General features: G+C 34.5%; 3 protein-coding genes across 3 annotated transcripts; all 3 read left to right on the forward strand.

The window, feature by feature from the left end:
- The first annotated feature begins 405 nt into the window (after positions 1-405).
- LOC112055080 (uncharacterized) lies at positions 406-6,753 on the forward strand. The gene is made up of 3 exons (XM_024095070.2): positions 406-575; positions 1,968-2,220; positions 5,756-6,753. Exons 1-3 carry the CDS (start codon positions 438-440, stop codon positions 6,088-6,090), a joined length of 726 nt encoding a protein of 241 aa, XP_023950838.1. The 5' UTR covers positions 406-437; the 3' UTR covers positions 6,091-6,753.
- A 10,953-nt stretch (positions 6,754-17,706) lies between these two features.
- On the forward strand, positions 17,707-20,107 carry LOC112055078 (uncharacterized). The gene is made up of 3 exons (XM_024095068.2): positions 17,707-17,918; positions 18,588-18,840; positions 19,629-20,107. Exons 1-3 carry the CDS (start codon positions 17,787-17,789, stop codon positions 19,961-19,963), a joined length of 720 nt encoding a protein of 239 aa, XP_023950836.2. The 5' UTR covers positions 17,707-17,786; the 3' UTR covers positions 19,964-20,107.
- Positions 20,108-20,441: 334 nt separating this feature from the next.
- Positions 20,442-24,844, forward strand: LOC112055079 (uncharacterized). Its single transcript, XM_024095069.2, has 3 exons — positions 20,442-20,650; positions 21,177-21,432; positions 23,740-24,844. The coding sequence occupies exons 1-3, from the start codon at positions 20,513-20,515 to the stop codon at positions 24,084-24,086; spliced, it is 741 nt and encodes a 246-aa protein (XP_023950837.1). The 5' UTR covers positions 20,442-20,512; the 3' UTR covers positions 24,087-24,844.
- The last annotated feature ends 1,442 nt before the right edge of the window (positions 24,845-26,286 follow it).

Genomic DNA, 26,286 nt, shown 5'->3' on the forward strand with positions numbered 1-26,286 from the left:
GTAGTAGTAAAGTGTCAAAATATAGTGTAGCTACAAGAAATACGTCGTAGAAGTAGCAAAGTATCAAAGTCAAAGTCAAAGTCAAAATTCATTTATTTCAAATAGGCTTAGTTTATAAGCTCTTTCGAAACGTCAGGTAACAATATTAAACTTAAGATAATGGTGGTAATAATTATTCGAAAACTTAAAATTAAAGTTACGAGGGTTCTAAACGCGCCTTGGTCCGAGAAGAGCCCACAACAAACTCAGCCACAACAAACGATAGTGAAGCTAAGTACTTCGTCCATTAAAAATCTTACAGACACGTGTTAATACGTCTTAATGGCGAGCTTTATTTCGTCATACACCGTGACATATGCACAAACGAGTGGGGGGCAACAAAATAAAACTCTCTGTGTTACAAGCGCCTTTGACAATTGAACATTCCACTTGCGAAGATGAAGGCGCATTACCTGCTACTCGCATGCCTTGCGGTCACGAGCGGAATGCCGACAGGCAAGGAAGATGGGGTCATGGAGAAGTTCATATCAACGTTGCGAGATTGTGTGGAGACTGACACCATGCTGTGTTTGAAGGTGAAGTGAAGTGATGTGATCGTGTTGTGATTATCGAACGTGCTGTGATAATAACGGAATGCTAATTAGTTACGCAATTAGCTTCGCTCAACTGATAAACCTCAATTTGAATTTGAAGCCGGTAACGTATTCAACACTGAGAAGTCTTAGATTCGATCCCTTTCATCTAGATTATTGTCGTATCCAATCTTAGCACTTTCTTTTACGACTTAATTGGAGGGGGATATTACGGGAATTTAGTTAAAAGAAGATATGGTAAACATCCTTGAAATAAAACGTTTTTCACATGGATTTCGAAATGAATTATGTTTTTTTTGTAAAAAAATATTTGCCATATCGTTTAAATATGATCAATATTTACGTTCTCCTCCAATTAGTCGGAAAATACTGTGTTGGGATAAAATAATCTAGCAGGCGGAGATAGAATCACGACCTCTTGTTTTGAGTCCGATTATAATGTTGAGCCATTGAGACTTGTATCAGTTAAGTGGAGACTAATTTGTGTATAACTGGATTGGATTTAGGGAGTTAGTCTTGTTTATAATTGTGTTTTTATGGGGAATATAGTTTAATTAAATTGAAGGCTGTGATACATGGAATCAGCAATAAATGGTTTAAAATAAACAGTTAATTTGTGCCATTATAAAGTTAACAATAAGTCGATATCTTACGTTGTATATTCATGGAAAAGATAAGGTAGTCTATGGGTGATATACTGCTTAAGAAGTTAATAAAAACTGAGTAAAAGAATGGTAAATTATATATAGATTTTCGGTAACTAATCGACCGGTATATTTAAAACAGGTTTAATATTGATATAGTTTTTTTATTCATTTGTCTTTTACTACAATTCAGTTTTTGATTACGTTATGTCAATAATCACTTCTAAAAAACCCTAAAAAAAAACCAATATATGTGGCAGACTCCCACAATTAAAATTACAAAAGCTTCTTGTTCTGTAAAATATTTATGACAAGGAATAATAATACATAACAAAAAAATCTTGTCTTATGTTTGCATAAAACTAATAAAAGGGTTTTATTAGATTTTTTTTAAACTTGTATAGTGGAAACAACTAAAATGTTTAGGGGTAGGTACTGATTAACTAATAAAGCCTGCATTATAGGTACTTTTATAGCTGATTCCGCAAACGTTGTTTGGCTTTATAAAATTTTTGGGGTTCGTCTATGTTTCATACCCCTTATCATTTAGCGGTATGAAAAATAAATGTTAGACTCTCAGATTTACCTGATATACACACAAAGTTTCAAATGGTCCAGCCGTTTCGGAGGATTTTAGGCACAGACACCACTACACGAAAATTTTATATATTACATATTTAAAATTATTATAGGACAATGTAAACTAACTTTTGTTTTTGTAATTTTTCAGGAAAAGGCAATGAAGTTCACCGAAAACCTGGCTGTTGCTAAGGACTTCAGCGTTGTTGATGGGGTCACCTTCTCCAGGACCGGCTCGCCCAGATCAGCTCGCAGCTACGACCCCCTGCCAGAGGAACCCCAGGCCAGAGAACTCCAGGTCGAAGAGAGGATCATGGACAACGTGGTAGACTTCCTGGACAGCCATGCATTGCAATTGAGGATGCCCAAATCTTTTACGGAAGACAATTCTATTGAAGAAGAAGGTAAATAACTTTGATTTTTGACGTGACAACGTCTTATAATTTAATGAAGCCGGCCGATCCGAAAAAAGATGACGTCATGCGTCGTTCCCTCGCTCTGGGGCTGCCAACTTTTTTTACAAGAAATAAAGTATATTCTGGTCTTTGAAGATTTTTAAACAGTAATTTAGAAAAACGAACATTTTCTTTTGAAAAATGCAGTATTTTCTTATGACGTTGTCACGTTCAACTATCGTCAGTAAATCGACTTTACAGACAACCGATTTTTTTTAACCAGCTTCCAAAACGGAAGATATCCAATTCTATGTATTTTATTATTCTTTATAAGTTAGCCCTTGATTACAATCTCTACAAGTACAAGTGATGTAATCTAAGATGGAAGCGGGCTAACTTACAAGGACGAGGATGAAAATCCACACCCCTTTCGGTTTCTACACGATATCGTACCGGAATGCTACGTACGCCTTTGCTGGTAGGGTGGTAACTAGCCACGGTCATAGCCTCGCACCAGTCAGACCTAGGCCAATTAAGAAAACCTCAATCGACCTAACCGGGGATCGAACCCAGGACCTACGTATTATAAATCCACTGTGCATAGCACTGCGTCAAGTATTTATATGATGTGTAATATTAGAGCAGTTTAGAATCAAAATATACTTCTTACAAGTTAGTTTTCTGCGTCGCAATGAAACGCTAACTTACCAATTAAATTATTGAAAGAAACAACATAATGAAAACAAAGAAAGAAGTTTTCAACCAATTTCAGTTTCTTTCATTCCGAGTTTTTTAAATGTTATACAAATAATACAGATGCAGTACAAATTTTCATAAGTAATGTAAAATTCCGTTTTGAAATGGAATGTGAATTTGAAAGTAATTCATCAAGTTTCCAACCAACGCAAGTAAATACAATAGTTAACGATATTTGAGGTTAACGGTGAAACGTATTGAAGCTATTCCAAGTGGCTACATAAGTGCCAAGAACACTTGTTTGCATAGAACTCCCGAGTGAGTGTATGAGTAAGCATATAGAGTCACTTTTACACTTATACGCATCTCAAGATATTCTCTTTTTAAGTTAGATGTCAGTTCTTTTAAATGCCAATCATTTAGATGACATCTATAGTGGATTCATGATTGTCAAAAAAGTTAATGGCTAATTATACTCATACTAGCGGACGCCGCGCGTTTCCACCCGCGTGGTTCCCGTTTCCGTAACAATACGGTAATAATATATAGCTTATAGCCTTCCTTGATGAATGGGCTATCTAACACTGTAAGAAATTTTGAAATCGGACCAGTAGTTCCTGAGATTAGCGCGTTCAACCAAACTAACTCTTTAGCCTTATAATATTAGTATAAACTTTTGATATGATCATCATTATCTAGCTTTTAATTATCTCAAGCCTGGTGATTGTATTGAAATTGTAGTTCTTTGCCGCCCATTATAAACGTTACTCCGGTAGGATACGATAATAAAGGATTCAAACTGCCTGTACAGTTTGGCGAGAGTATCGATATGTTAAATAATTGTTATATCTTATCAATAAAAAAAAAAATCAGCTTCTGTAATGTTTTCATATCATATTTAAATGTCACAAAGCTTTTAACCACACTCCAATCATAGCTCAATCCCAATGCGATATTTTTTGAAAATAATAAAAAATAAATTATTTGAAAAAAAATCTTAAGTTAAATTTCGCACTAGTTAAGTTACACTACATAAACAGACAGATAATACTTGTCTTTTTTTCATTATTCTTTACAAGTTAGCTCTTGACCCTGGACAAATTAAGAAAATCTCAATCTGCCCAATGGGGATCGAACCCAGGACCTACGTCTTGTAAATCCACCGCGCATACCACTGCGCCACGGAGGCCGTTAAATATTATAATCCGTCGAATATGGGTATCCGTAAGGCCGTCGAATATGGGTTGTTATTGTCTCATCAATAACAATTATTCAGCTCACCGTTGAGCACTAGTCTCCTCTAAAAATTAGACGGGTTAATCCTTAGTCCACCAAGCTGGTCAAATCCGTATTGGCACACGTAAAGGATTGAAAAAATTCTCAGGCATGAAGGTTTCCTCACGATGATTTTCCTTCACCGTTTGAGACTGATGTACTCGTCTATGAAAAGATTATGATTGTCAGTCTGTTTAGAAGCTTATTATCTCGCAAATGAAGTAAGACGTAGTACTGAATTCTATGCTGCCCGATGTTGGTGGTCAGCGTTTTTGTCCTACTTGGATAATTGTTATTACGAGGTGAAAGTGATAATAGCCGGAATTGAGCTTAACATGCACTCTGACATATAGAGTAAAGGTGAAAGGTCAGATTTGGATACAAGAAACACTTGTCCAAAAACCACCTGTAGTATAATTTGCAAATATTAACTAATTGCTCCTCACAGTTGTCATTATTTGGTAAACATTCGGCCATCTACATATCAGGCTTATTGTCAGACTTTTTTTAACAAATTAGCCATTGACTACAACCTCACCTGATGGTAAGTGATGAAGCAATCCAAGATGAAAGCGGGCTAACAACTTGCTAGGAGGAGGATGAAATTCACATGCCTTTCCTTTCGGTTTCTACACGACATCGTACCGGAACGCTAAATCGAGTGGCCGTACTTCTTTGGCGGTAGACTAGTACATCTAAACTTTACGATCGTGAGTCAACTAACGAACTGATTGTTTATGTTTTTTACCATCTATGAAGTAGTTATATCATAGATAAGTTTCATTTATCTATGATATTATCATTTGTACCTGCTTAAAAGATAGAAAATACAAATTATATATTATACTCGATTAGCTTAACCTGCAATTAGTGTAATAATTACTTATCAGGTGAAGACCTTTTTAAGAGCACCTTCCAAATTTCTACTCACTATTAAAAGCAATGAGTTGATTGTACATTAAAACCATTGAAGAAAGAAATATTGTAAAATTTATAAACGGACATAAATAAACAAACTTAATTTTCAAAATCACTTGGCGGCACGTTTTTGCCCTACGAGACAGACCTAAATCAATTATGAAAATCTAAAATCCCATAGTACCCCATTTGGGAATCGACCCAGCGACGCCCTGCTGAGAACCTAGCTCCACTTTTGCGCCAAAAAGGTCGTCATAGTATACTAATAAGCGACGTGTTGTAAATGTACTAGTAAACTTTTTGCACCCTTGTTAATATGTTTCAAATATGGCAGAAACCAAAATTGGTATATCCAGAGAAGATTTCTTAACGTGATCCAGATCTGGCTGGTGGAAGGCTTCAGTCGTGGCTAGTTACCACCCTACCGGCAAAGACGTCCCGCCAAGCGATTTAGCGTAGCGTTAACAAACTCTTATCGAAACCGAACATCCGCCCGCTTCTATCTTAGATTGCATCATCACTTATCATCAAGTGAGATTGTACACAAGGGTTAACTTGTACACAATAAAAAAAAGTGTATTTAGTCTATTAAAAGACGGATTTTGGATATTTAGATTTTTCTTTTTAATTTCAACATTGTCTTTTTTGTCATCAGGCCGTGGTAAGAAGAAGAAGAAGCTGAAGAAACTCCTTCCCATCCTGGCTCTGATCAAGCTGAAGTTAGCCGCGCTCGTACCACTGTTTCTCGGCATCATCGCGTTCGCAGTATTCAAGGCGTACATCCTTGGCAAGATCGCCTTCATCGCCGCTGCTTTTGGGGCACTGAAGAAGCTTCTGGAATCTAAATCGAAGAGCGGAGGTGGTGGTGGATGGTCTGAACCATCTCACGAAGAGCACGGTTGGGAGAGCGGCGGCGGTGGCGGTGGATGGGGCAGGTCACAGGACATCGCCCAAAACATGGCATACGCCGGCCATATCAAACAAGCCTAATGCTATGATAGCATAAAATCATAGCTAAATTTTGTGGGAAAGCAAGAGCTGGATGAATACCAGTAAACCAGCTTTTCTATTCCACAAACAAAACTCTATGTTGCTAACTAATTTATTATTACCATCTAAGTACTTATTTATTGTTATGTATGACCACCGTTTTTACTGAGATTAGTGTGCGTGTATCAGTATTTTTTATTTTAATATATTTTTTTTTATTTATAAATATGTCTTTTTGTATATAAGTAGTTATTATGTATTATTTTCTTACTTTTTAGTTTTAAAGCTTTAATAAGTTCTCGACTGATTTTTAGTTTAATTTTTTTTTTTAATATCTTTATGTAATATTTTTTCTTTATTTATAAATTTATTTAAGTATGTACTTATTTTTATGCTTTAAATAATCATTTTTTTATAGGAAATAGCGTGTGATCACCAAATACTTTTAAGTTTTTTTTGTCCCAAAGATTTATTTATTTTTATTATACTATATTTTATTTAATTTTTTCTCTTAGTTATATTATGTTTACCGACTTATAATTATGCGTGCGAGTGAAACGAGTCATATTTATTACGAGATATATTTATTAATCGAAACGGAAACTGTTGAGAAGTTACTGTTTTACGATAAAACCACGTAAAAAATAAAATATTGTTTTCAAAAATATACTTGTGTTTATTTTTTATCAACCTTCTTAGTTGTTGTCGTTAATATTAGCTCGTTCTTAATTTGAAAAAAGAACATTTTATCAAAGCCAGTTAAAAAGACAGAAAATGTATAATTGTAATGTTTTTAATCGTTTCGATGAAAAACGATGAAAAATATGAAATATATATATTGGATACATACATATATACATATACATGTTTATTTTGTGTATGTTATGTATTGAGATATACAATGTACTTGCAATGTCGGGAATGTTTCTAGAGCAATTATTGTATTTAGTACAATTCATATCTTTATGAATCTAAATATGGGAAACGCAGGTGTTTTTGTTCAAATATGTATACAAGCTAATCGTTTCATTGTCTCCATTGTATTGTTTGTTTTAAAAAAGATCTCGGCCAAAGTGAAGTGAGACATCACTTGTGCCATAATGGTACTGTGTGAAAAATTACTTGCCATTTGATTGTAGTGAAGAGAAAGTACATCTTCGAGATAATTGCAAGTTGAAAGAGCTTTCATTAATCACTTTGATTGCTATTTGCGGTCAAAAGTCATTCAGTCTTGGAATATATACACTATAATTTTAACTTACATAAATAATTAATAAATAATAAATAATTGAAAATACTTTTAAATTCAACATTATTAACAATTAAACATAGATTTGAAATTTGACTAAATAATTAGCTTGCATAATTAAAAATAGTTAATTCCTACATAATAAACAAAACAATGATTTTTTTCATTAAAATATACATCTTTTATTTTGTTTCGAATCTTTAAAAAACTTATTACAAACAAATAGACATGTTATTTAGGTAGGTTTAGTTTAAAAACACAAAATTGTTCTTCAAAACTTTTTGAAATAAATGATTTTTAGTTTCAATAAAAAAAGACTTCAAAGGCTTTTTACGGGTGGCTTGAAGACTTTTAGAATTAATTATGAATTCAAACATGACAATTGAATTGTCCTATGTACTCGAAAGATGCATTACGAAATAACAGTATAGTATGGTCCAAAGAATTTATACGTAAGAAAAAGGTTACATCATCAACACTAGAGTTTATTTTCACTTGACCTCAAAAGTAACAGGACCTCATAACTCATTTACATCAATCAACAGCAATTTAGTATATAGGTCTACATACCAAACAGGTTTATGTATACTACGCATATAACTTGTAATAGTTCAAACAACTCTCGCTTTTAATTGAATGGAAAAGAGTCGATTATAGGGTGCACGTTTTGAATGTTATAAGCGAATGTCGCTTAGTGTACGGAAACTTTCATTTTTGAAAAGAAATTCGTATGTGTTACACAATATTTGACTGTAACTGGATATTGGTACTGTCGTGGACGAAAGTTTATGTTGAATTTATGATTCGCATTTGCATGTAAAATGAATACGTGTATGACACGCCTTTTTTAAGTTTAACGCACTATATTTTGTGCTTCATCATCATTATCATTCTCAACCGATATTCGGTTCACTGCTGCTGTACCGACAAAGACGTACTGCCAAGCGATTTAGCGTTCCAGTAGAATGTCGTGTAGAAACCGAAAGGGGTGTGGATTTTCATCCTCCTCCTAACAAGTTAGCCCGCTTCCATCTTAGACTGCATCATCACTTAACATCTGGTGTGATTGTAGTCAAGGGCTAACTTGCAAAGAATAAAAAAAAAGTGTTTGGAAGACTTTCCAAGAGACTTATGTCCAGCAGTAGGACGTCTATCGGCTGGTAATGATGATGATGATGATGACAAAATACTAAGCGACCGAGTATCTCAACACCAAGCGCCGGGTTGGCTAACAACTCTATGTGAGGTGCAAATTGTAAAACCTAGTCAAATGCAAATGGTCGTAAATCTGTAAGTACAAGACCTCAGAATGCCTAAGCACTATGTCACAGTTAACAATGTGGAACGCCTAGGTTTCTATGCTAAACACTTCCGCTAGGATTTCAATAGAAGTACAATGACTGTAGAAATAAAATTTTGGTGAGTATTTAGATGTTCTTACTATATCTAGTAGTGGGGTCCATATTGAATGAAAAAAAAACTTATTATTATGTTTTTATGTAGGTACAAGTTTATATTATGTGTCATTATTTACGAGTAATATGTAATCGTAACTTCTATCAATTGTAAAAAGTTTTGTAACTTCATGCATGCACATTATGTAATACCTACTTGTAATAATTATTCTATATTATATTTAGATTGTAAGATTCGATAAGGAAATAAAAGGCTATATTATTATTATTATTATTACTATATCTACACTATTCACTCTATACTTCTAATAAATCTGTACAGAGGTCAATTCTTTACATTAAATATATTTCCAAAATAACTATCAGGGGTTGGTGATAAATGATCGATACTGATGCTAAAAATGCAATCAGTAACACTTTCGTCTGTCTGTCTGTCTATCTGTAGTATGTTCGTTATAGAAAAAAAAAACTACTCGACGGATTTAAACTAAGGTTATAATATACTTTTCATCACGGTACGATCAATAGGAGCAGAGCAGTGAAGGTAAATGTTGGAAAAACGGGAGAAGTTACTCCATTTTTTAGCCGCCAGCATCCATCGGCTTCCCACAACCCGCTTGATGACCTCAGTCTACCTAGTATTATTTAAACACATAATACCTAAATATTGTCTACAATGTTGAGTTGTGTGTTTAAGAAGTGTAATAAATATATATCTACATAAATTTATTATACCTAATTAAAGTAAACTAAATTCGGAATACTTTTTGCGTTGATTGTGTATGCACGTGACATATTTATATTTTTAAATAATCATTGACAGTCGGACATTAAAATGGGTTGATAATCATTCAATACAAAATAGAAACCTTAACCTTACATAATAAACGTGAAAACAAAATCAAAAATCAAAATCAAAAATCATTTATTTCAAGTAGGCTCAGTTTACAAGCACTTTTGACACGTCAGTTGACTATTTGTAAAGATTCTACCACCGGTTCGGAAGGCAGGTTCTGCTGAGAAGATACCGGCAAGAAACTCAACAGTTGCTCTTTTGATAAAGTCATACAGTATTATAATTTACAATTGATAACAATTACTGTTTACATTTCTTATAGTTTTAACGTGTCCTCACATACAATTTAACGTGTCCTCACATACAATTTAACGTGTCCTCACATATTCATTCACATCGTAACACGGTTGAATGACCCATTGAACACTATGTTAAACCACACTTGATACAACTAAATACGTAATGATATCACGTAACTAAGAAAGTCATAGTAGGTATCATCTACCATCTGTATATCCGCATCTGATCTTGACCGTACCACAATACATCTCAACCGCCTAATCCAAACAACCGACATCGATATTTAATATCAATAGAATAAAAGCTATATTTCCTTGAACAGTTTAGTTGTAAATTATCGTGTGTGGTCCACAGTATGATGGCTCATTGACAATATTATGCTAAAGTTCACGCCTTAAATGTACACGCTATTATAGTATTTAATGTGAAGTGTTAGAGGCTATAATTTGGTGTACGATTTTGCTGTGTAATCGGTATTAAAGGTTTGGGAGACGCAAGGCGAAAGTTCGTACAGCCGCGCCTGTTTTTTTGATTCACATTAGGTCGGTGTTTCATTCATAAGGCAGGTTACGGTGGTCAAAATACCTACACAAAACGACTAACAAACCACCTGTTGACCTGTTAACCTGGTATAGGTTAACCACACTTCGTGAAGAGAAAAAGATATTGTTGACCAGTTCTATCTCTTAGTCCTAGCTCTTGTCCCAACTCCAAGAAAGAGCGAACGATTTTTGGCTCTGCTATTGGTTGACATTAACTTTCTTCTCCTCTGTATCTTAGGCCTACTGTAGGCCACGACATAATATCTCGTGAAGAGAAAAAAATAATTGTCGACCAATAGCAGCCGAACCTCTCTTTTACCCGATCGCAACGATCCACGATATATCATTCTATCTTCAAGGATATTTCGTTGTGGTCGTTGAGACGGCGGCGATTCTAGTAACAATAGTTGCAACGCTATGACATGGTACGAATCTACGCCAATTTCGTTGCTAGTGACGAAAAAGCCCATTTACCTTTTGGAAACGCGAATAGAAAAAGATTTTACTCTGAATTAACACATAGTCTACTTTTTATCCCGGAAAAATCCATGGTTCCCCAGGGATTTATAAAAAACTAAATTCCACGCGGTCGAAGTCGCGAGCGTCCGCTAGTAGATATAAACATAAAGTTTGCATTAGAATAATACGTGTTATATGCGAAAAGTTCATCGGCAAGTGTTAGATGTGTCTAAATTAAGATTTGTCACATCAAAAAACACCTGACTCGTTATTCAAAATACCAGCCAGTGTGCGCCGACTCTAGTACTGTTGTTTCCAAGGTCGTGCCCAAGAGCTTGACTCATCCAGCACTTTCTTCTGAATGGAATGCTTACGAAACCTCCCATTAGGTCGGTACTCCAGGGCCGAGCTAAATAATTGCGTGCATGCTGTATAACGAAGCTACGAAACAGTACCTTTTCATCACGCGCGGTAGCTATATGACGTACAACATATAGTTCTTTGATGGGATTACTTTAAGATGCATGAAAAATATCAATTTGAAAGATATTTTCAGAAATCCCTGATAATTCCCCGAAAATCCTTTAGACAAAATGATGCGCGTACGTCAACAGAATATATTTTTACCCATTTGGAAACCCTTCACTAAAATCTTTTTTTATCTAACCTTAAACAAAAAAACTCTATTACAATGTAAACTATCAATAATAATAATAAATAAATAAACTGTATTTATGTACACTGGTTGGGTATCTGGATACCTACTTTTTTACCTTTGATGACCATTTGACTTTATGACTTCTTATTTACAGCCTCAATTTTGTATTGATTGAAAAGGGTGATGACTCAGGTTTTGTACAAAATCCTGCGTACGGGCTGCACATTTTGCTTTGATCTGGCAATTCAGTTAGTGGAAAGCCACCTTTAGACTATGAGGTGTGACACAGAAATTTATGATCCCTTCCACCCTTTTATTAGCATATACTCATTCCTGTAGTACTACTTACATATGAGGCATCAAGTGTTTATGACCACAAAGGGGAATATTACCAGTGTTATAATGGTGACGTCACAGACAATATCTTTTGACGTTCAGTGAGAAAAAAATTTAATTGAAAGAATGGAAAAAATACTTGATGAAAATTTATGAAAAATGCTAATGGTCAGATTGTAGGCTTCATCCGTAATTACTTATCAACGAGAAAATCCATTAAGTGATTTAGAATTCCGGTATGATCTGTAAAAACAAGTTAGCCACTTATCTGCACATGAGATGTATACATCCCGGTAAACCCTCGACTGTCCTAATCCTATTCCTAGTCCTAATTTTTTTCTACAAGGTATCACCAAGTCTTCATTTCCCAGTCACTGAGATTCAAAACATTGATTGAGAGACAACTCTTTGAAAGACACTATTTAAAATCATACTTTCCGTAGGCAATTACGGGACACTCTGTATAATTTACAATAATGAATATGTATGTAGGTACGGATTTTTAAAAGGCAACCCGACGGAAATCGGCGTGTATGAACCCCCCGCCACTGTTACCTAAATATTGTATACCATGTCAAGTTGTGTTTAGGAACTGTAATATATTATTTATTAGCCTATAATAATAGCTTCTATTCCAATAACCAAATTACAAAAATACAAATTACAAATACATGATTGTGTGCGCTCAGTAGAGTAAGGTAAGCAAGGCTAATAAACTAAAAGCTTTTATAAAACTAGGAAGGTCTGGCTGTCGCAGGCTTTCGTTAATGAGTTTCGTCCACGTGACCTTCGGCACGCACCAAAGAACCACGAGAAGTTTACGACCGCGAGATATGAATCTTTTAAACCCTTTAAATAGAAAGCTAGGCCTAAAGACACCGCTGACCTTATTCGTTAATGAATTTGAAGTGAAAAGCAATACATTCCGTATTATGACGCATGCGAAATCAAAATTTGGTGTGCCCATTTTTGGCTTTTAGGTCGGCTTTTATTTGATAAAAAAATTATAATAAATTATGTAAAAATCTCGCGATTTGACACGCATCGAAAAGTTTAAAGTTGTTTTTTTTTTGTAATATGAGGTTAGCTTATTAATTTCACGAATTAACGTTATTATTCTTATAATCTAAAAAAATATATTAAATTAAAATATTTACAAAATTACACGCCAACTCCGCCGTACCTCTGATTTGCTATGTAAGCCCAAGAATGTTTTAACCGACTTCAAAAAAAGGTGAAGGTTCCTTAATTCGACCGTATACATATTTTTGACGTGACAACATCTTATAAGCGTCGTTCCCTTGCTCTAGGGTCGCCAACTGTATGAAGATTATTAAACAGTATTTTAGAAAACCATACACTTTCTTTTGAAAAATGCAACCATTCCATCAGTATTTTCTTATGACTTTGTCACGTTCAACTATCGTCAGTAAACCGAATTAACAGACAACCGATTTTTTTATCTATGTTCGTTTCGTCGTTTATGAATCAATTCTGATGATTTTTTTCTGTTTTTTTTTAGCTTTCCCACCCAACCAGCATTGGATTAGCGTGGTAGGTCTAACCACCTTCTATAAGGGAGGTCTGCCACTGTAGGCCGTTGAAATAGGCTGATAATTCATGTAATCGTGATAAACATTGCATCATTTTCGAAAAATGATAAAAACCGTGAGGTGACGCAGGCCAACAGGTGAGACCGCGTATCGTCACTTTCACTCGATGCAATGTAACCGCGAGTTACGTGCAACCACTTGTTACATTACTTAATCGTTTTATAATAATTCATTGCCACCGTCTATGAACTTGACTGCTAACCTACTTCTAGGACTTTTTGTTTTCGTGATTATCATTGACCACCCATAATCGGCTCACTATTGAGCACGAGTTTCCTCTCAGGATGAGAGGGGTTGGCTAGTAATCCACCATGTTAGCCAAATGCGGATTGGCAGACTTCACACACGTAGAGAATTAAGAAAATTCACAGGGTTTCCGACGATGTTTTTCCTTCACCGTTTGAGACACGTGATATTTAATTTCTTAAGCACATATCTGAAAAATTGGAGTTGCATGCCCCGGACCGGATTCGGACCTACCTTCATAAAGGATTTTTCCTTATCAGGAAAAAAGTAGCTGGCCTATATCTAAGTGTGGGCTCATGAGAAGATTTAGAGTCATTCAACTGTATGCTTACTTTGGGGCTAGATAGTGATGTGTATTGTTTAAGTATATTTATTTATTAAAAAAAAAAAGGTAGGTTAAGCTATGCTCGGAGTAAGCTATCTAGCATGATCGTCCACGGACCTCAAACGTCCACGTCCACGTCCACGGAAATCAAAGTTACGAATATAGCTCAATGTGAAGTGAAGTTGCAATGGCAATGGGCACTCAACATGAGTTTAAAGTCCATCGGCTTTGGAGGGTTCCGAAAAATTACATGCAAATTGAGTAGGTATTTGTAGTTTATTTACATTTCCTACAATTTGACATTGAAAAAAGTTGCTAGCTGAAAATCTTGCGTTTTACTTTAAACGGGAACAATTGTAATTCGATAAAATAACTTACCTTAATTGTCGCTTTTATTTCTACACTAGCCGACGCCGCGCGGTTTCACCCGCGTGGTTCCCGTGGAAATACGGGAATAATATATAGCCTGTAGCCTTCCTCGATAAATGGGCTATCTAACACTGAAAGAATTTTTCAAATCGGAACAGTAGTTCCTGAGATTAGCGCGTTCAATCAAACAAACAAACTTTTCAGCTTTATAATATTATAGTATAGATAAAACTATTTTAGATTGTATGTTATATATACATAATAAATTTTGTAATTAAATGTATTTACAAAATTATACATATCCGAATAGCTCGGTTCCCGCAAAACGACTTTCGCTTCGTACAAATTAAAACAAAATTAATAAGAATCGGAAATGTTGATCATTAGGTAGATCTATAAATATAAAAACTTTTCTTTATTGCATGTCATATATTGATTTTATATAACGCTAACTAATGTGAATCTATTACAGCCAACCAGTTATAAAATCGAAAATTTCGTCAAGCGTGTTTCGGATGCCTGTAAAAGGCGATAATATTGTCAATTTTGACAACATTATTCACAAATAGCCTCAAAAGCTCAACGGTAAGAGCGGTCGGACTCATCACCGAGGGGTGGTGGTTCGATCCCCGCCCCGTTGGTCTATTGTCGTCCCACTCCTAATACAGTCTTTCCCGACTCGTTGGAGGAAATCAAAATATTAGTCATATTAAAAAAAAGATATGGCAAATATTCTTAAAAACAAATATATTATATGTTATACAGGATCTTCCCTAATAATGTGGATTCAAATTTTGGCATAAACTGTCCTTCTTTGTTACTTGGGCATAAGATTTTTTGACTTTTTGGGTCTCATATCGGCATTTTTATAGCAGCGCTTTTTGGGGCGGCCTCGAAGTTGAGCTCCAGGGAATATATTATTGAATTTATTATCTAATTAATATATTATCTACTTAGATAATAAACTCAAGGTTTTTCTAATAAGTAAAGTAAAAACTACCTTTATTAAATATTTTTTAATAAGATTTTTTTCATTATGAATTTAAGGAACGACGAACTGATTTTAAATCTAAAACCACTTAGCACTCTAATTTGCTTTGCAAAACTACGCACTTTGTGTTAATAGTACACTAACCGAAGCCCAGCGGTTTCACCCGCATAGTTCCCGTTCCCATGAGAATACGGAAAAGAAATAGTCTATGACATTCACAAATAATGTGGCTTTCTATTGGTAAAAGAAAAATGAATGAATGTCAAAATATACGGTGCAAATTAAAAAATGTCAGACTACGATCAACAAAAAGCAACAAGAATACAAAAAACAAGTCACACAAAATTAAATATAAAACAAACAAGAAAATTATATTTAAAAATTGCCTTAATTTTAATTAATTTCCTTATTAACTTAATTGGTTTTAGGATAGGTGATGTTGTACTGAAAATTGTTGCCGGCAAACATACCGTCCGGATTATTAATTTGTTTTTTTTTTAAATATTTATCGAACAGTGTAACTAAGCCGAATCGTAGCCCAGTGGATATGACCTCTGCCTGCAATTCGGAGGACGTAGGTTCGAATCTGGTTCGGACATGCATCTGCAACTTTTCAAGTATGTGCATTTATAAATATATCACAAAGTGTACGAAAATACATCGTCAGGGCAAAGCAGATGTTTAATTTGCGTGGTTCTTTTGACATCATAACAAATCCTCCGCCAAAGAAGTTTAATTTTTCGCGAATTATGAATTTTTTTCGCCCAACAAAAAATCAATATTAATTATTATTGTTATAAACCCATATTCGACTCACTGCTGAGCTCGAGTCTCCTCTCAGAATGAGAGTGGTAAGGCCAATAGTCCACCACGCTGGCCCAATGCGGATTGGCAGACTTCACACGCGCAGAGAATTAAGAAAATTCTCTGGTATGCAGGTTTCCTCGCGATTTTTCCTTCACTGTTTAAGACACGTGACATTCAATTTCTTAAAATGCATACAACTGAAAAGTTGGAGGTGCATGCCCCGGACCGCATTCGAACCCACACCCTCCGGAATCGGAGGCAGAGGTCATATCCACTGGGCTGTCACAATTCTTTAAATTAATCATTACAAATGTTTAATAAAAATAACTTAATAATGGTTACCTAACAATTTTCGCTTTTAAACCATTTCTCCACAAAGATAACCGCAAGTCAGTTTACACTTTTTTTTTATTCTTTACAAGTTAGCCCTTGACTAAAATCTCACCTGATGGTAAGTGATGATGCAATCTAAGATGGAAGCGGGCTAAATTGTCAGGAGGAGGATGAAAACCCATACTCCTTTCGGTTTCTACACAGCAACGTACCGGAACGCTAAATCGCTTGGCGGTACGTCTTTGCCGGTAGGGTGGTAACTAGCCACGGCCGAAGCCTCCCACCAGCCAGACCTGGACCAATTAAGAAAACCTCAATCGGCCCAGCAGGGGATCGAACCTAGGACCTCCGTCTTGTAAATCCACCGCGCATACCACTGCGTCACGGAGGCCGTCAAACAACTTAAACAACAAGTGAATTTTGCTTGTATTTTATCAATGGACCTCATCAGAAGAGTAACGAAATGTCATCGTAGATGTGAAGGAATGCTGGCCGTTACTCGACATTGTGTAGAAATGACTCCAAATAGCGACAGAAAGTTTTACCACTACAATCCTTACCGGTTTGCTAGTAGTCTCTGACCTCAAATGTTAGAATTATAAAATAGCTACATATAAAATTAGGCAATGGTAATGCAACAGCGAACAAATAAATTTCACTTTTTATTCTATTATTATTATTTTGAATTTCGAAACCGATTTCATAATTTTCATTTGTATTTCATATTTGGATACGACGCTTCATATTGTCGTGCATAGCAATATGGACTTTATTGTATTTACATAAATCTTAAAGCGGTTTAATGTAATTTGGAACATATTGAAGTATATCCTAAGTGGTGCTAAGAACGTTATGTAGTCGTATCCGAATAAGCGAGGCATTTGAGCCTCTATTTTAGTAAAAATTACGACAAATTTCGCTTGACATAATATAATATTTACGATGTTTAGTACGTATACACGAAAATTCAAACAATCGCACTTTTTCTTTCATCGCAAACGCAATGCGTATTTATTTGGATGTGAACAAACTTCGCTTTCTAACATCAAATATTTATTCTTCTACTTATCCTTATATGCTGAGCCTACACCATCAGTTAGTGTATGTCAGCAAACGACGCATACATATTTTACGTCATTTAAACAATACAGTGGTGGGGAGCCGAAGGATATATTCCATCTCATTTTTGGGAAGATATCATAACGACAAGCGTAGTTGTCTGAACGGTCGACCTTGGTGAAACACAATTTTGGAAAAATGTGGAAAAGAATAGCCCTCATCGCCGTGTTGGCGTCAGTGAGATGTAGCCCAGTGGAACACAGTATTGAGGAGAATTTAGTGGGTGCGGTTTCGGAGTGCATCGACAAAGATACGTCACTATGTTTGAAGGTGATTAGTGATTCAAGTGCATTGGAGTGATGTGTTGTGTAATTTATGGATGCGTTTGTACGGACATGACAAATAAGTGTTCTTTGTGGAATGGTGTCATTTTACTTTGACCTCAGTAATCTGTACTAAATATACACAGATCTATTTTGTGACTCATAATAGTTAAATGCATTAATACAATAGGTAGCCCAATCAGCGTGGTGGGTCAAAGTTACATCTCTTCTAGGAGAGAGATCTGATCAGTGACCATGTCTGTCATGCCATGCCAGTAGTTGAACCAAAAAACAAAATAACGATTACGAGGATAAGATTTATATCACCACCATTAGATTATTGACAGAAGTCATCAATTAAATTATGAACAGCAATTTAGGTTCATTTGTATTAATAAACTACCATCACATACAGATTTAGTAACATCAAAGAATCATTTTCAAATAAATGTTACACACGACAAAAAGTAATGAACATAAACATTCAAAAATACGACAAGGCTTTTTCGTAAAAGAGCATTCAAAATCGGACACCCAATAATTTGCTCGGTATAAGGATCTTTTTGGGCGGGATCATGTTCCAGTTATAAGCTTAACCAGTTTTGTTTTAAAATTAAATTCGATTGTTAAATTAGTTTAGCTTGAGAAACAATCTAAGTAAATAATTTCTTTGCAGGAAAAAGCGCTTAAGTACACAGAAAGGTTGGCCATTACGAAAGACATTAACCTTTTTGAAGGTATGACGTTAATAAACACTGGGTCAGCACGATCCGCTCGCAGCTATGAACAACTTTCTGAAAACCCAAAAACCAGGGAAATGCAAATCGATGAAAGAATAGCAAACGACGTAGGTGACTTCCTAGATAACCACGTACTGCAGTTACGTTTGTCTGATAGTGAAGATTCCACAGCCGTTGATGAAGAAGAAGGTAAATATTTTTTTTATACTTATACGTCAATTTTTTTTTGAATTCATTCACTTTTGACGAATTGATTGGGACAGATACAAATGCTGTAGTTTTAGTTGCAACAGACAGATCCTTGTCGTGGCTAGTTACCACCGTACCGGCATAGGACCAGTTTGCACATTGAATAAAATTGCTGAAAGCTGATATGAATGATAGTATAACCAAATTTTGAAATATGTGAACATTAGTCTATCTTATGACTAAACTCTTCAATTACTTAACTTAATTAACGGAATTTAAGCAGTTCATTCTCACAGATAGAATAAAGTACATACTTTTTTTTACTTAGTCATTGGTATTTGAGATGCAAAAGAATATCTATGTAGGCGTTAAAGCCGTATTAAAAATGTCAAGGACCGTTGATTTGATTTTTTCAAGATTCTTCGTTAACTTAGCAGTTGCAGTCACAGTTGGAACTGGCGTTGTCTTACTTAGGTCTGTAGGATATTCCGTTTGTTTGACCGGAATACTAAGACTAGGTTTCCCTTTAACAAGTAAAACCTTAGAAACCGATATTTGCCTAACGCGACTGCGTTCGTGAGGTGAATAATTAGTATTATGTACGAGTAACTTAAACGTAACATTTGAAGAATAATGCAAGCTTTCCCCTGCACCTACTTGCGTCAAATATACCTCATACATATATATCTTAAATGTTCTAACAAATTTGTAAATGTTTCCAATATAGATAAACCTAATATTGTGCAACTATTTGGTAAGAATCATAAATGACGGCACTTTTTTTGTAGGTCGTGGCAAGAAGGGAGGCAAAAAGAAGATCAAGAAGATTCTTCCTCTTCTTCTTCTCTTGAAGCTGAAACTCGCTGCTCTGGTTCCACTTTTCCTCGGAATAATTGCGTTCGCCGCAGTGAAGGCAGTGTTCCTTGGAAAGATTGCGTTCGCCCTGAATGCCTTCAGTGTAATCAGAAAGTTGCTCTCAAAGAACAGCCACGGCTCTTCAGCTGTCAGCTATACACAGCATCATGACGATCATTCTGGCTACAACTACGAGCCAGCCCAAGGATGGAGTCGGAAGGTCAACGACGGCCAAAGTATGGCATACGCCGGACAACTCTCGAATTAATCTTTCATTGTAAAACCAAGGTCGAATGCGTGTGTTTGTGTGTATGATATATTTATTGAAGAATGTTTGTGTTGCCATATCAGTACCTCAGTCTAATTTATTTAATTTATGACAAATAAAATGATAATAGAATTTTTAATTTTTATTTCTATCCTGAATCTACAAATCCTTTCAATTAGCCTAGATAAGTTTTAATGTTGGTTCTATAATGTTGTGTTCATAATTAAACATTATTTCAATATCTTGTTATTCACACATTTCATACATTTTTAATTTTCTAACTAATAAAAGCTCTATTGCATAAAGCCACCAAAAGAAAGATGACTGCGTGAGCTATTCTACAAAATTAATATTAATGAAAGAATAACTATGTCACTCACTATGGCATAATGTCTTCTACGACTTTTAGAGGCATCGATTACTTTAAAAATATTAATACGCGGAAACTGGGGAGTGGGGACAATTTAGATAAAAAACCACTACCAATCAAGAGATCATCACAGTCGAATTCGGTTCGCTTGAGTACGTGGTTCTAAAACAAACAAAAAAATGAAGTTCTTCGTGATATTTATAAGTGCAGTGGCGGTTGTGAGCTCTAACCCCGTGGCTCAGGAAGATTCAGTGCTACGTGTGGTTGCCGGGAACTTTGTGAATTGCATGAATAGTGACTTGAGTTTGTGCCTCAAGGTAATTAAGTGTTCCTACAAATCGATATGGACGTTTCCCCAAAGTGACAAGTTTGACAGTGATATTAATTGAATTAACTATGACTCCAATTTCATGAGGTTTTCAAAGTTAATATGGATATCATCAAATATGGACTATTGCAATTGCCAGTTGATAAATTATCGTCAAAAATCTGAATTTAAATTTTAAATACATTTCTTTACATTATTGACCATAGTTTTGTTTGCTGAATAGTAGTTGAGTGGTCAATTTGATCATCAACACTGTTGTAATAGCCTCTATTATATTTAAAAGTTATTGGTTTTACAACCATACATTAGTTTTTTTAGATAGTTATACAAATACAGTGCCAATAATTCAGTTTTAGTAATTTATATGATTTAAATTATACTCTTAAATAAATATGAAGATACCAAATTATAACATAATTTTTTCATGCTCTAGGCTTTTTTTAGATTCTCAGAATATTCTAATTATTTTTGATACATTCTTGATTGATCCCAATGAAAATATTCATTAATTACAGGAACACGCACTCAAAGCGGCTGAACGCCTTGGAACAGTTCGTAAGCTAGATATTGTTGATGGTATCACTATATACAACAACAACCCTAAAGAAGGAAGAAGCTACGAGCCTTTATCTACCGATCTTGAAGAAAGGAACAGACAGGTCACTGAAAGATTGTGGGAGAGCACCAGTGATCTTCTACAGAAGAGTGATCTAGAGTTCAGTTACAATGGTGGCGAAGAAGAGGAAGAACATAGCCGTGCTCTTGGAGATGGTAAGTTTTAAACTGAAGCTAAATACCAAATTTTTAATAAGAAAGTTATTGTGTTAGGAAAATGTTTGGTATTAGCGGTCATTAGTAGCTACTTGTGAACATATTCATTACATTTTAAAATAATGTACAAAGAAATAAAAGCTCATTATGAGTGGCTTATAAAGCTGTTTTACAATCTAAAAAAACACACTAAAATTGTAAAATTATATAATAAATATATGGTTTACTACCAGAATCAAAACCAAAATACACCAATTATATAAATATAATGATCTTACATGATATATATAAATATCTTATCGGAGACTATACAAATACAATCTTACACGATATTATTGTGCCTAATTTAAAACAATGTTGTTAGTCAAACATTAGTTATTAAATTAAATTTGCACCTTGTTCGAATGTAATTATTTTTAGTTATTATATACTAGATTAGGATGTTCAAAATATTTGCTTACAGACAGAGTAATCCATCCACACGATTAAGTAATCAATTAATAAAATCAATTTTAGAAAACCATCAGTAATTTTTGGCAATACAAAAACATAAATATAGAAAATTGCACCTAGTTCTTTTCTACTATTCAATTAGGATATTCACATTGTATACTTACAGACAGAGCTATCTCAATTTTCATCAACATGGTTAAGTAATCAATTACTTTGCCAAGTCTAAAGTAGTAGCAATAAATCTAAAGGAAATATCCAGACAAATACTGGTCACGTTTATGTGTTCGGTAAATTGCGTAAGAGTGAAATGCGACGTGGAAAGGTTTTAAAGTGTGTCAAAGATACTGGTTTCGAATTCAAAAATCTCTCCATTTTTTATCTCAAAGGCTCTCCGCTAATTATCATTTTATATTCTGTTCGGAAGTCGTTGCTCATTTCGTATGCGGTAGGAACGTTCGACTCGTTCGACTACACAAGTTGTAAATCAGATGTGAAGCATGTTATTATTTACAACTCTCAATTTCTTTTATACTCAGAAACGTTTTTATACATGGTGTCTCTGTAGTTTCATTTAACTGTTTTAGTTCTAACAAAGCACCAATTTTATCAACATTAGATACATATTGTAATTGTTACTGAAAAACGCTTATACTTTCAAGTTTCATTCAACAATTTTAAGCTTAAGAAAACACGTATCTATTTGCATTTTATTCTATATTTCATTGATAGATATTGTAATTTTATATCCTAGACAAAGATTAAAATCAAATCGTTTTTAAATCAAAATTATCATTCTGGATTGGAATTCTACATTAAAATTACAAATGTCGTCACGCATTTAAATAATAATATGTAACGATTTTGTTTGTTTTTCAAGACTGAGATTTGTGTGTTGTTGTTAACGAGTGAACACAATTTTAAATGATAAAGCTCTGCTTAAAAATGTTCCAAAATTACTTACTAATGGAACCTTGGGTAAACACCTTGATTTTAATTTCACTAAAGTGAAGTCAAAGACAAAAGCTTACTAATTAATCAGATGCAACCTGAATAATTAGTTCTCATGTTCTATTCACTTTTAATTACTCAAAAGTAAAACAATGCGGTAGCTATAATTTGTTTGTAGACCAACGGAAAATTCCAAAAAGCAAAGAAATTTTTGCCATTCTCTTAATCATTTATTATGTTTTATATATTAAGAAGATCTGTTTTCGCTTTCTCGTGTAACATATTGTTTACAGATATGATAATTGAGTCTTTCTTTTTAAGTTATGGATTATGGATGCAATGCATTTAATAATACACAATCTCTTAGTTAATTATGATAATGATTTACAATATAATGTTACTGAACTATAGCTTTATGGGCAAACAAAATTTAATCATTATCATTAATCATTATCGTCATTAGCTCATTTTGCTAGATCGTACATAGCATAAGCGTATGTATTTCGAAAATAAATAAATATTTTCTACAAATACATTACAAGGAACTGCTGGTACAACAGAAGTACCAACGAATATAAAAGACATCATTAACATGTCGAAATAGTTGTTAGCTTTCTACATTACATATACCTACTTCCTTGTCGGTAGAATATGTATTAGAACTTACACTCTAAAGAGTTTCCTTTTCCATATAATATTTTTTTATATCGCTTTGAAAATGAAATATATGAATGCCCATAGAGATATTTGCAATACTAGTACTGCAGGCTATTGTATGACGGGATTTTTAGATATTTATAACTAAGCAAGCAATTTCATAATTAATATGAAATTATGAAACGAAGTTCAACAATTTGCATATGGAATAAAATATTCTGGTAATTTTAATGGTTTTTTTTATTTCAGTTGAGGAAGGTCGTGGCAAGAAGAAGAAGGCGCTGAAGAAGAAGCTCAAGCTCCTCATCCCTCTCGCCATCTTGGGTAAAATCAAAGCCGTTGCTCTAGTAGTTGTTGCCCTCTTGATCATCGCTGCCTCAGTCTTCAAATTGGCCGTGATCGCCAAGATCGCCTTCATCGCTAAGGTCATTGCCATCATCAAGGCTCTCATCGCCAAGAAACATTCCCAAGAAGAACACACTTGGGTGACTCATGAGGAACACCCTCATGAACACCACTCCAGCGGCTGGGAAGGCGGCTGGTCTAGATCAAGGAACGAAGCCAACAATCTGGCCTATTCCGCCTACAAACAATAACTTACCAAATAAGTCACCAGGGTCTAATATTTAACGGTTAATAATTTATTGCGAATCTTAATTTATGTGTGCGTGTGAGTGTATGCGATATGATTATGGTTTTGATTGTTTTTTCTTTTCGGTCATTTTATATTTTGTTTCTTTTTATTTGAAGTTGTGTTCAGTAATCTGACTGAAAAGGATTTTATTTTGTTACATTTTGTCGTTTATTTTTATTTCCTAATATTTTTGGTATATATTAATATTTTTAAATATCTTTATTTTTTAGTATTTACTAGTTCATTTTTTATTATGTGATATTCAAATGTACGTTTATTTTATCAATTTATTAAATCATTAATTTATCACATTACGTATTTAAACTTTATATATTTAAATTTTATTATGTATATATTTTTTCATATATATATTTTTCATATAATATTGTATTAGTTGCATTTAATATTACTGTTTTGTTCATCTTTATGAAATATGAATATCGTCTTATTACTTTTTTGTATTTGTATACATATTATATTGTTTTTGTTCATTTATCTGCTTTATTTTCATATATTTTATATTTCATAGTACTTTTATTTATCATACTTTTTTCAAGTATTTTATACTATCATCGTTACCATTATTGATCTCTTTGTTTTTATTTTATTTTGTTATTATTTTTTTTAGTTTTTAGTATCGTGTATCACGAAATGAATGTGAAGTATTTATTGAGTGTTCGTTTACTTGCATTGTTGTGTAGTCATAGAATAAACCAAATTGCATCAAATTAAAACTGATTTTTTATTTTATTTATTTTAAAACCTTCTTCATATTATTAGTTTATAGCAAATAAAAAAAATCATTAATTTCTGATTCGATCACGAAGATATACTCTGAGCATAGCTCGTTCCATCGCCCGCTGTGTGACTCTGGGCCTTCTTATGAGTCCAATAGTTAGCGACCAAGTCTCTGAACCATAGGTTATCACTGGCAATACACACTGTTCGAAGACTTTTGTCTTCAGGCACTGAGGAATTTCGGACGAAAAAATATCGCGGAGTTTCCTGAATGCTGCCCTGAATGTTGGATTCGGCGGTTCACCTGTTTCTCGAAATTGGTCCTACCTAGCTGAACCACATGTCCTAGGTATAATATGTATTCGTCTAAAATTTTTATATTATGTATTGTGACAGGGAGATGTGATCTCTCCGAAGCTATTTACCGCCGCATTGGAAGACGTCTTAGAGTGCATCTTGGGCCATAAATGGTCCAATGCCCAGCCCTGCGCCATAACCATCTGTAAACAATCAACCAACCAACCGCCGGTTTTTCTCATCAAAACCTGCCTTTCGAACCGGTGGTAGAATCTTTATAAATAGTCAATTGACGTATCAAAAGTGCTTGTAAACTGAGCCTACTAGAAATAAATTAATTTTAAATTTTTTGAATTTTGAACCGTAGATCTCGTTTTCGATTCCTATGAAAGAAAAACCCATTACAAGAAAGTAATGCTTTATTTTTAAGCTCGATCCTTGTTAATAATAATAAAGCCAGATTTTATTGCCAGAATTAGCCCTTGACGATTAATCTTACTATTTTTATTAAGAAAGAACATATACAGTAACAAAGCTAACTTATGTTACTAACATAAGTCCTCTTCTTCCTTAAGCTAAGTTAAGCTTATGTTAATAACTCTACAAATCATGCCCACGTGGAATGGTGGCAAGAATACTGGCTGCATTTCGCGTTTTACAGCCAGGTTAATACTTTACGCAAAAAATGAGCCAGCCCTTCTGTCACCGTCAAGGCAACTAACCGCGGTGAAATGATTCGGTAATAAATTTTGGCACTGCGACTCCATGGCCCAAGGGTCCTATACCTATATCTTGTAGAACACCGATAGACAGGCAACCTTTCGGCGGTGCTCTAAACTTTAAAATTTAGAGTTTGTTATTGCCTCATTGCCAATGAGCCTTCTAACACGTTTATCCACTGAATCCAAAGCAGCAAGCTGATATTTGGCGGAGCCATCCCAAAAGTGGGAGCAGTACTCCATACATGACAGAACTTGAGCTTGATATATGGATATAAGCTGTTCTGGTGTGACGTACCGCTTTACTTTATTAAGGATGCCAAGATTTTTGCCTGTAGTTTTTGCCTTAGACTCAATGAATTTTCCGAAGTTGAGTTTGGACGATATGGTTACTCCAAGAAGCTCTAA

This window comes from Bicyclus anynana, chromosome 24 (genome assembly GCF_947172395.1).
Source record: "Bicyclus anynana chromosome 24, ilBicAnyn1.1, whole genome shotgun sequence".
Taxonomy (NCBI): Eukaryota; Metazoa; Arthropoda; class Insecta; order Lepidoptera; family Nymphalidae; genus Bicyclus; species Bicyclus anynana.

Excerpts from the sequence above, each read along its gene's own strand:
- LOC112055080 (XM_024095070.2), top strand. The coding sequence starts at position 438 with ATGAAGGCGCATTACCTGCTACTCGCATGCCTTGCGGTCACGAGCGGA. Across the intron at positions 576-1,967 it reads ACACCATGCTGTGTTTGAAG|GAAAAGGCAATGAAGTTCAC; the intron begins GTGAAGTGAAGT and ends GTAATTTTTCAG. Across the intron at positions 2,221-5,755 it reads CAATTCTATTGAAGAAGAAG|GCCGTGGTAAGAAGAAGAAG; the intron begins GTAAATAACTTT and ends TTTTGTCATCAG.
- LOC112055078 (XM_024095068.2), top strand. The coding sequence starts at position 17,787 with ATGTGGAAAAGAATAGCCCTCATCGCCGTGTTGGCGTCAGTGAGATGT. Across the intron at positions 17,919-18,587 it reads ATACGTCACTATGTTTGAAG|GAAAAAGCGCTTAAGTACAC; the intron begins GTGATTAGTGAT and ends ATTTCTTTGCAG. Across the intron at positions 18,841-19,628 it reads AGCCGTTGATGAAGAAGAAG|GTCGTGGCAAGAAGGGAGGC; the intron begins GTAAATATTTTT and ends CTTTTTTTGTAG.
- LOC112055079 (XM_024095069.2), top strand. The coding sequence starts at position 20,513 with ATGAAGTTCTTCGTGATATTTATAAGTGCAGTGGCGGTTGTGAGCTCT. Across the intron at positions 20,651-21,176 it reads ACTTGAGTTTGTGCCTCAAG|GAACACGCACTCAAAGCGGC; the intron begins GTAATTAAGTGT and ends CATTAATTACAG. Across the intron at positions 21,433-23,739 it reads TAGCCGTGCTCTTGGAGATG|TTGAGGAAGGTCGTGGCAAG; the intron begins GTAAGTTTTAAA and ends TTTTTATTTCAG.